Source organism: Gossypium hirsutum, chromosome A08 (genome assembly GCF_007990345.1).
Source record: "Gossypium hirsutum isolate 1008001.06 chromosome A08, Gossypium_hirsutum_v2.1, whole genome shotgun sequence".
NCBI lineage: Eukaryota > Viridiplantae > Streptophyta > Magnoliopsida > Malvales > Malvaceae > Gossypium > Gossypium hirsutum.
Window position 1 is genome coordinate 50,104,287 of NC_053431.1, and position 11,623 is coordinate 50,115,909.

At 32.1% G+C, this 11,623-nt stretch overlaps 1 protein-coding gene across 1 annotated transcript; it reads left to right on the top strand.

Moving 5' to 3' along the window:
- Positions 1-2,368: 2,368 nt before the first annotated feature.
- LOC107912809 (uncharacterized) lies at positions 2,369-4,261 on the top strand. The gene is made up of 2 exons (XM_016841184.2): positions 2,369-2,952; positions 4,034-4,261. Exons 1-2 carry the CDS (start codon positions 2,579-2,581, stop codon positions 4,137-4,139), a joined length of 480 nt encoding a protein of 159 aa, XP_016696673.1. The 5' UTR covers positions 2,369-2,578; the 3' UTR covers positions 4,140-4,261.
- Positions 4,262-11,623: the final 7,362 nt, after the last annotated feature.

Consider the following 11,623-nt stretch of genomic DNA (forward strand, 5'->3'; position numbering starts at 1 on the left):
CTAAGTGCAGGCTACTACGTGTATCAGATGGTGAGGTCATGTGTGTAGTACAAGTGCAGGCTACTATGCGTATCAGATAGCTTCGGCTATAAGTGTGGAAAGGGGAAATATGTGTAAACAATGTTATATTTGTTATTTTTCTATTGAGTTCAACTGGAAAAATCGATAAAGTGGTAATATGTGAAAGTTATTATAAGGTGGATATTTGCAAATTTATGTTTATTTAAAGCTAGGAGCTATGTGCTTTATAATTGAGTGAATTCTGGTATAAAAAAAAGACTAGGTGAAATTATGCAAGAGTGAATGTTAGAAATAAAACAGTGTTGGACAGCAGCAGTTACATGATTTTAAAAATTTACCAAAAATCATGGAAGTTGAATAAAAATGCAAATGATATATGTGCTCGATAATGAGTCTATTTTCACCTAAAAGAAATAGGGGAAGCAAAAGAATTCTATATTGTGTGATATTTGAATTTTTGTGAAACAGGGTCTGAATGAATTTGAGATCCCCTGTTCTGACTTTAGAAATTCACCATAAATTGTACAAAAATTATTAAGAGTCATACTTTACATGAATGGGTTCCTTATTGAGTCTAATTTTAAAGGAAACAAACGGCATGGTCGTTGGAATTCTGTACAGGGATAAATTTGGTTCGTAGTGCACTGGGGTCAGAGTAGTCAAACCCTAAAACAGGGGAGACTTTAACTAATAAACTGTACTAATTGACCCGACCAAAAATTCTAGAAAAAAATTAGTAAGTAGACATATGAGTCTAGTTTCAGGGAAAATTTACGGAATTGGATTTTGAGTTTTGTAGCTCGAGATATGATTTTTTTTAAACCAGGACTCTAGAAAACAACCTGTCTTGAATATGTTATTATATACTAGTATGATTGTTTTACTTTGATAAATTGAATATCAATTTCGTACTTACTTACTAAGCTATATGCTTACCTTCTTTTCTTTTTCTTGTCTTATAGAATTACTAAGCCAACTCGAGATTTGGAGATCGTCGGAGACCCATCCACACTATCAAGACTTTTTGGTATTTTATAAACACTATTTTGGAATTATGGCATGTATAGAGGGCTAAACCATTTTGTTATGTGTCATAATTAATTTGTTTTAAAATATTATTTTTCAAAATTTGATAATTTACTTGTACTTATGTATATCTGTTAATGTTATCTATTTTTGTTCAAGCTAGAGGAATTAATTACGTAAGATCAAGTAAATGTGTGAATTCATGTTTTCGTGATCTGTAATATTCCGTACCTTGTTCTGGCTTAAAACATGGGTAAGGGGTGTTACAAAGGGAATTTGGAATGGAAAAGAAGAGAGAAAGTGGAGAGAAAAGAAAAAAGATTTGAATGCTTGAGGTGTGTTTCAAATGACCAGCCTAAGGGGGTTTTTATAGCTGAAGAGGGCTACTAAAAATAGCTAAAATTATCAACCAAAGAGCTTTGGCCAGCCACACATGTGGCAAGGTTGATAGTTTCAACTTTGCTAATTTAGGCTTGGGGCAAATCTATAAAGCCACCAATTGTGGAGGGGTTTGTTTGCAACTTGAACAAGTCTTCAAAGGCCTCTTTGTAAGCTAAATAATCAGCCAATAAGCTGATTTGGGTCAGCATATGGATGGTTTTGGGCTGTCCACTTCTTGGTTAATTCGGTTCACTCGGTTCGACTCAACTGGACCACTTTTTCATAATTAATTAATACTAATTTATTTAATCCAAATTAAATTGGATATAAATTGAAATTAATTATATTATGAAATAACACATAAGTTGGACCATCTTTAGCTGAAAAATTCAGTCGTCTTGATGCTTCGAAAATTACTTTTCGATTTTGCGCTTCTAGCAGTGTCTGTCAAGCTAACTTTCGCCCTTTGTGCAAATCTGTCGAAAATGATCAAAATTAATCAAAATTTATTATAAAATTATTTAAAATTCATTATGTTAATAATTTAAGTCCAAAATAATTATTTTATAATAATTATATATTTTTCGACAATAATTTTACTGAAACTGCATGAATTTAAGTGTGTATATTTTTGTATTTCCACTCGTACCCTGTTTCGGCATCGAATATTGGTAAGAGGTGTTACAGTTTCTCCTAAAATGATGCTATAAGGTGACACACCATCTTGTGCCATTAATGGCTAATGACAGTTTAGTAATCTAAATGTAATAAATCAATAACGTTAGTGAATATATTGTAATTTCAAAAACATTAGTGATCACATTGTAATTTGTTAAAGTTCAGTGATAAAAATGCAATTTGAACTATTCCAAAGTGACTAAATGCGTAGTTTATCCTTTCATAAATTTTGAATTTTTTTATACTTTTTCAAAAATATAATAGGAAAATTCCCTAATCCCCAATACAACCGTATACATATATGGAAGATAACGGAATGGGGTTTAGTTTACATTGTAAACCATACTCCAGTTTCCAGTTCAACCATCACTCTATTGTCTTCCCTTGAAAACTCATGAAAATTTTAATTTTTAACAATCTATCGACCAAAAAGTAATAGCAATTAAAAGTAGAAGAACCAGAAAAATAAAAAATGTCTGCTTTTCATGTCTCAAAGTTAATCATTACTTCGCAAGCCTCAGCAACTCATCCAAAATTTCCCCCTTTTTCTGTTTTCAGAAAATCTCTATCATTCCCTCACTCTGTTTCTCAGTGCCAAAGGAAAATTGCAACCTTTGTTTCTTCAAAATCATCAGAAGCTGGGGAGTTGCCGACCGCTGAAGATGAGTGGCTCAGCAGACTCCCGGATAAGAACAAGCCACTTTACTCTCACAGCTTGCCTTGCATTGAAGCATGGCTTAGGAGCTTAGGGTTTTATCAAAGCAGAGAGGACCGTGCTGTTTTGTTGATTGAAAAACCTGATTGGCATGCCCAGTTATCTCTTGATATCACTGAACTTTATATAAGGTAAATTTATGGCCTCTTTTAGGATTTTTAAAGCGATTTTCTTTGTCTAGTTTTTTTTTTTCCATTTTAATTTGAGATGGGTATGTTTATTTAGTTGATCGTTGATTGAGTTTAAAGAATTTCTTCTGTGAAAGGTAAAGTTTTCTGGCGTCTTCTTTTTCTTTTCCTGCTAAAGGTTGATGTGTTTAGTTTCTATTTTGGAGCAAACATTCTGTTACTTCTAATAACTACCATAAGCGAACATATAATTTCTAAATTGCAGCTATTGCATCCATGTATAGAATAAGAAGGTTTCATTTAATATTGTTGTGATTAATGTGAAATACTAGCAATAGAGGTTGATAATGACAAATTTTAGTTGACTTGACCAAGTTCTATTTGGTTAAACAGAGCAGGCATTCAAAAAGTAGTGATTAAGGATAGGGGTAAAGTTTGGAAGGTCTGGCCATTTCTACTTTCTACAAGTGTTAGCAGGATATCATAATCATTGCTGCAAGGATGCTGGTCATGCTTCCCGCTTGCATATCAACCTTAGCATTAGACTTAGGAAGCAAAAAACCATGAATGTTAATCCCCTTCTTACAGTTCTTTCTTGCACTGTATCTCGTTTTTGCACAAATTAAGAGAGTGGGATAGAAGTCCATAAACTAAGAGAAAAAAAGATATGGTGGAAAATTGATGCTCTTGGTTAGAGAGAATGAGCAAAAGATTTTGGATGTTAACTATAGGTCCTCTTTTAGAGGAGGCTTAAGTCCCTCTAGACCTTGGCTGATATATACATATCATTGGTTCTTAGGGTGAATCAAGCCTTATCTTCCTCTGAGATGAACTGCTAAAGGAATCATTTCTGTTTAGTGAATTCATTAAGACCTTTAAACACAATTGACCTTGCTGCATTTGATCGCTTGATGATCCTGGTGTAATTTAATTAAATGCCCCAAACATTATATATATATATGGGGAGGGGGGATTGGAAGGGAAATGAATAAAAATAAGTGAAAAGTGTTATACATCATTCTTCCCAACCTCATCCAAAATTTTATCTATGAATGGGCTGAGAAGATTGTATCATGTGCGGCAGGTACTTGAAGAGTGGACCTGGGAATCTCGAAAGAGACGTGGAAAGGAGATTTAGTTATGCATTGAGTAGAGAGGATATTGAAAATGCAATACTTGGGGGACCATAAAGACCTATAATTAGTTCCTCTTCATGTATAACTTCATTACAGCAGTTGCATAGTGTTTTAGATGTCAAATACTTTATCCACTTGCTAAACTTTGAGGATATCAGAGCACTGCAAATTTCTGATCTTATGCGTTTTATCCTTTTCTGGTTGTTATTTTTCCACCCATTTTTTTCATATCCGTCTTGCTGTGATGACATAGTGATCTTGTCCTAGTTTCTTGGATTGTGCTGAGCAAGTTAAGGGCATTTTATGAGTAAATTGTCATGGATTTCAGATTGAAAGATACATAGTCCGTTGTTATTATGATGCTTATTTTTCCTATTTTCCGAATATGTGCCACTGTGATAACAGTACAATCTGCAAACAGTGCACGAATATTCCCATCTTGCACAACTGCACGACAACTTGGTCACCATAAAAGGGTAGGTCCTTCAGTATTATTCCCATCTTGTGCCCTCCTTGAAATATGCAACTAATGACTCAAAGAACTAATGGTGCATGAGGCCGATATGTGATCTGTTCCAAGTAAGTTTTCTCAGTATACAGACTGGTGCTGTATAATAGAAGTTAACTCTATAATGCATAAGCAAAGAAATATGATACCAGCAAATCACAGATATCCACTTTATTCACAGCAAGCCAATCGGATGGAGGAGGATTCTCCTCTATCAATTCAGGGGTCTCGCTTGTTATATACATGTATTGATTAAGCTTTTCTAGTAATTTGCTATGATGCGTTGGTTTTGAACTGGAAATACAAGGGACAAATTCATTTGGAATTATCCGGTAGCTTAATATTGTTCGAAGACTTTTGTCTCTTAAAAGAATTTTCTTTTTGTGTGAGATAGTTGAAGCGTGACAGTTTCTTATGCTAACCAGAAGTCTCAGTAGGAAGCAAACCAATGCAGGGTGATGACGTTTTGCTTGACAAAGTGAAGAAAATTAAATAGTAGAAGGTAAGAGCATAGAAAATGTTTTTTTTTCCCGTAATTATGCTTGCTCTGAAAGATAGAAGAAAACTGGATGAAATATTTATTTTCCTTCTCTCGCTTGGTAGGGTAGAAAGCAGAAAGAAAAGAAAAGAAAATAATCATTTTTTTTACGTTTATTAAGATTATTTTTTTCAATAAGAATTTTCCATACAAAAGTTTATTATAATATTTAAAAAATAATTATGATATATAAATATAAATTATATTTATATAAATATAAAATATGTTTTTTGATGTATAATATTTACTGAAAATATTAAATCATACTATTCAACATAAAATTTCCTAAAGTGACTTGACAAAGTGAACTCGTTGCCAACTAAGGCTCACTCTCCACCTCTTGGAAAAAGTTCCCTAAAGTGCCTTCTTCTAGATTCTCAGTGCCCTCTATCTAACTCAACATAGCCTCTATTTGATTACCCTGTCTAATGATTGTTCTAGCTTAGGCCTAGAGTCCAATGGTGGTGAAGGTTGTGAACTACATTGAGAAGTTGATGGCTTTGCACTATAAACCTTAGAGGTAATGATTTCTTCTGAGGCTAATTTAGATTTCTTCACTTGTATGTATCATCATCCTTCCTTATACTTAAGATTGCTCTACTTATAACCAATTTCTTAATTTTAATTTCTTTTATAGCCTTGACATATGTCACATAGACTCGTATCCTATCTTGCCACTTTTTCAAAATGTGATCTTAAGCTCTCGAATTGTGTAACTCTCTACATCTACATCTTCAATATGAACAATCATAGGTCATGATATGAAGTGACTCTATCAAGACTAGGGTAAGGCATCTCGTTCGTAGATCTTCCCTCTAAATCAATGGTTGACTAGACTAGTGAACACGCAAAGAAGTGACATGAGGTTAAGAATTTAGTATTTGGAAATGTTGAGTTAAATGATACTCTGTATTACTCATAGTGGCTCTAAGAGATTGATCATCCTTTGCTAACCTACTTTGTCTCACCTCTAATGGTAACTCAAACCCTATGAATTGATTTCTATTTTGAGTTATGGGTCTAATGGGTGCACTAGAGAATTTATCAAAAGCTTCATTATTGTGGTGCATTAGGTAAAGGTATTTATATCTTGAATAATTGTCTATGAAGGTTATGCAATATTTGTAACAACCTATACATTGCACGGACATTGAGCCCGAAGATTAGGACGCCACACCACTGCATCATCAATATAGCCAAAACATCTCATCAAACATGCGATTAATGTCAAAATATTAACCTTAAACATATATAGAGTTCCTAAGTCACGAATACTCAAGCCGCATTAAATTAAGCTAAACAAACATCAAACGAGCTTATTCCACAATTGCAACATGCATTTGAACCATTCGGCAAAATTTCAAATCAAATCCCGTAGGTATCAATACTAAATCAAATGTATCAATAATTCTCATAGGTGGTATCGATACCACCCAAAAAATAGGTACCAAATTAGCATTCTGTTTCTCACCCAAAATCAAAACCCAATAAATTATTTGTACATTTAAAAAATTATCGATGTTTTTACCTCAAGTATTGATACTCATGATATGGTATCGATACCAAATTGAGTTATTGACTTCCTGCACATTCGAAATATTAAGGAGGTATCTATTTTAAAATTCAAATATTAATACCTCTACTTCAGGCAACAAAAACGCAACATATTAAGGCATTTAGTCTATTCAAACTTGTATCAAATCAATAGACATATATTAATTTATCAACATTCATTAAAACAACTATAATGGAAGTCTAAAACATCGTAAATATGTTCGAACAAGCAATCAATATACCAAGCTTGATATTCATAAATCTTAAAAGCAATAAAGTCATGTAAACATCCAAAACATCATGGAATTAATTAGCTAAAAGTCTACCACATTTTCTTTATTTCCCCCAAAACATAAAAAAATAAATAAACACCTACAAAATAATGATAATGATAAAGTCTTGCTTGGATCATTCTCTCAGAACCACACTGCTCACATTAGAACACAACTGATCTACAATGGTTTTAAAAAGGAATCAGTGAGCTTAATTAAGCTCATTGAATGTCGAAACAATCACAACGTACACACAATATCAAAGGTTAAATAAGAGCATGCTATAACACATTCACAACCATATTCTAAACAAGTCACAATAACATATTCACGCTTCATTAAATCATCAAACTAGCATATACTCTCACGTATAACTGTACTAAACTCATATTTAAATAATTCATTTTACAACAATTCATCAAGACTAACAACGTATACATGATTTAATAATTCACAAGTCTAGCTAATATATTCACATGCATTCACAAGTTAAAATGATAATGACCCAAACCACAAGTACATACACAATTTACTACAAGAACGTACTAACATTTTCATGAAACTTAAATAAACTCATTTAGCATATTATTTACATGTTTATGCATCCATCTCACATCATATTATCATAATAAATAAGATCACATTTAAACGATAATTTGGCACTTAAGGCAATGAAACACAAAAGTGGCTTTTATCACTACACATCAGATACACAGATCTCCAACACACCAAATGACTTGTAGAGTCGAACATATCCCAAAAGCGTAGCATCTAGCTAACACTCTCCAACACACCAGCTTTTCCCAGTGAATGGAGCTTGGCTCACATTCCCTTATCTCTTCAAACTGTCTCGGAGCCTCAATGCCCAAATCACAAAGCACAAAGGTGAGTACTCACAATCTTATGACATGCTAACTATATCCAATAGTTCAAGAGATCAAAAGGCCAAAATATCTACAATTACACAATTTTAATTATTGATTTAATACACATCATCTTTGTTCACATTCATCAATTTACATCACAAGCTTGTAACAATGCGTGCTTATTGAATTCACATTTAATTGCACTTTAAGTGCCACAATAATGATCATTGAGCCATCATATATTCGACCACATATGTGTGCATTAAAATCAATACATCATATATCACATACAAGTATTCTCACTTATCACCTGCCATCATAATAATATCACATTCCGCAATTCAACACATATGTACTTATTGAAATTCCGCTTACTTTTGCTGCATATTTCAATTATTAGCATATCTTTATCACTGCCATTTAGCATATGTATCATGCCCACAAATCACACAATTCACAATAGTCATCACATACATCTCATGTCACAATATCGCATCATAATACTCAATCCACAATTATTCACATAATCACGTATTTTGTCAAAATAAATCAAAGAGAATAGAAAGCTTGCATTTGGAACTTAGGATAAGGGTTTACGATATTCTTAAGCTCTCAATTAACACTATGAATCGTGTCTTCTACCAGCGATTCCAAACACTTGGCGATCACGTTCTGGCTTAGTCGTCAAAAGCTCAAACTAGTTTTTCCTTTCATTTTGCCTTACTCGTAGAAGGCCTTAATGAATCTGAAGCTTCAAACAAGTAAATCACACAACAACACAATCAACATTCATCCAAAGACTCACCTCAATCAACCAAAAACACAAGCCTAAGCTAGATTATTTTGAAACCAAAACTTTCGACATAGTAAACTTTAAATTCAATTATCTCAATCTCTACTCGTTCCTTTGGTCTAAAACTAATTTTATTCATCTAATTATTCATATACGACTGATTCTCAACCTTCATACTACACAAAAGTACCGAAATTCATGGTTCCAAAATTTCAACATAAAATAGGCATTTTTCATGAAAACTCCATAAAACCTTAAATCTTTTAACGAAAATTTAGAGAAAGTATAGAAACTGTAACATCCCTAACCCGAATTCGATCGCCGGATTTAGGCTAAAAAGGTATTATCGAGCTAAACATTAAATTCTCATCCACATTAACTAACATAAACAGAGATCGAGCTGAATACATATTGATCTTTGTGTTATATATATGCCATTTCATATGGCCAAAATATTTACAATTACAAAACATAGTTATCTTCAGCCTAACCTATACATGCCATATCAGGACCAAAATAAAATTGTACCAAAAAGATAATAGTAGGATGAATTGCTGACGATCCCCGAGTCGGTGGCCAAAATCAACAATCTATAAAACAAAGAAATAAGGAACAGAGTAAGCTTTCGAGGCTTAGTAAGTTTTAAGCATTTCAAACAATTAAAACTTGTCATTTAAATCGAACATTAAGTATCACAGAACTCGTATTCTAATTATATATTACTTGGCCGAATATACACAAGTACACTAATTATAAAGCCTATTGGTCGAATATATATATATGAATACACGAGAAATTTTCAGCACATATTTAACAATAGTATATGGCTCATACAATTACTTTAAGTCACATACATTAGTAGTCATTTGCTACATGCGAATATAAGCTCCATATACATTTCATTAATTAAGCTTAACCCGTATTGACCATTCGACTATAGTTCATATACTTAGATTATTTATCACACAACTTAATTCAAGTAGAATCAAAAGGTCACAATTCATCTAATATACACATATCAAGACATCATAAATTTTTATACTAAAGGCGACTACTCAAAACTTACCTCGGATATCGTGGAACAATTACAACGGCTATTTGATTACTTTCTCTTTTCCCTTATCTGAGTTTGCCCTTCTATGCTCTTGAGCTAATTCAAACAAATTTAGCTTATTAAAATCCCATCATGCTAGATTATGGTCGAATATGACAAGAGATTTACTAAGTCATATAGCTACCTTTAGCTCAAATACGAATGGTCATACCCATTTTAATCACTTTAAACATTCTAATACAATTTAATTAAACATTTCTCCAAGTATACCTTTATGACCGAATATACATATCAAATAAATAGCTTACTTAATACATAAATCACATAGCCAAAGTACATATAACCCTAATGACCGAATATGTATATCACCAAAATTCCTGTGACTTAACCTTTAACCCCTTTTAGCCGAATATCCATTAAATATCTAGTTCACATACACAAACACAAAATTCATATGGCTTATCATATTTTCATGTACATATCTTAACTATATAGTCGAATATATATATAGTTCATCAAACCGATATTTATTCCTATTCCCTTAACACATATGGATCAATTTGACATGCATTTACTTTTGGCACATTCGGTCATTTAAGCAATAACCTATCTAGAATTTAAGCATTTTATACTAAAAATTCTCCCAAGGACAAATTCATATACATCTTTTAATACTCATACAAAGTTTATATTTCAAATAATTTGTGCATACACCATTAACCTACTAATTAACTAAACACTTTAAAAAATTTCTTTAACTAAAAATATATTCGGCAATGACCACAACAATTTAACAAATCTTAAAAACAATCTATAAGATTTTAAATTCATCTTATCCCCCCATGATCGAATGTGCATATATATATTTAAAAACTCAAATAACAACAAAACTTTCTTTCCAAAATGCATATATATACATACGGAAACTTCAATTCATACCTCTTGACAATGAATTCAACTTATTCAACCATCATTTAAGCTACTTTAACATATAAATAACATCTTCCCAAAAACTTATCAAAATAACACAAATTTAGCAACTTGCCGAATGGATATATGTTCAATGATTCATGAATTTAAACCATGGGTTAACTATACTATGTACTTATCAATTTAATTTCATAATCAATTACAAAAAAAAAATCACATTACATACCTTTAAATTGAGATAACCATGGCCGAATGCCTTGGCTTCTTCTTCAATATTTTTCTTTCTCAATTTCGGCAATGAAGAAAGAAAGATGAACACCCATTATTTTATCATCTTTTTCTTATTTTACTAATTATTTTTATTTCAAAATAATGTCATTACTTATTATAATACTTAAATAAAACATATATTATCCATCAACCATCATTATGGCCGGCCACTATATTAAAAGTGGTCTATTTGACATGCAAGTCCCCCATGTCAATAGTTCATGCATTATTTGGCACTTTAAAATTTACCTATCACATTTTCAAGTCTTATCACATGAGTCCTATCTTATAAATTTCACATACAAATGACAAAATCAAAGCATGAAACTTTCACACATGTATTTACACATATAATAAACATAGAATATAACGGTTAATTATTTTTATGACTCGGTTTTGTGGTCCCGAAACCACTTTTCGACTAGGGTCAAATTAGGACTGTCACAGAAACCGATCATGTCAAAACAAGTTGAAAAACACTTTGAAACATCGATTTTATTCAAAATCCTGAATTTCATCATTAACGACCAAATTTTTTACTTTTATTCAAGTCTTTCGATTCAATGAACAAAAACTCAATTTAAAAGGCTAGATATCATTAAAGACCAATAGGAATACGAAAAATTACCTTACTTGATGAAGAATCAAACGTTTGATCAAAAATCTGAAAAGCCCAAAAGTTAAGCAGTAGGGAAATTTATGGTGTTTTTGATGGTTTTTATGGAATTCTAAAGAGATTTGATATTATGAGGA

Bases quoted from the DNA above. Each gene is read 5' to 3' on its own strand.
- LOC107912809 (XM_016841184.2), top strand. From the start codon at position 2,579: ATGTCTGCTTTTCATGTCTCAAAGTTAATCATTACTTCGCAAGCCTCA. The intron at 2,953-4,033 runs GTAAATTTATGG...CATGTGCGGCAG, and splicing joins ATCACTGAACTTTATATAAG to GTACTTGAAGAGTGGACCTG.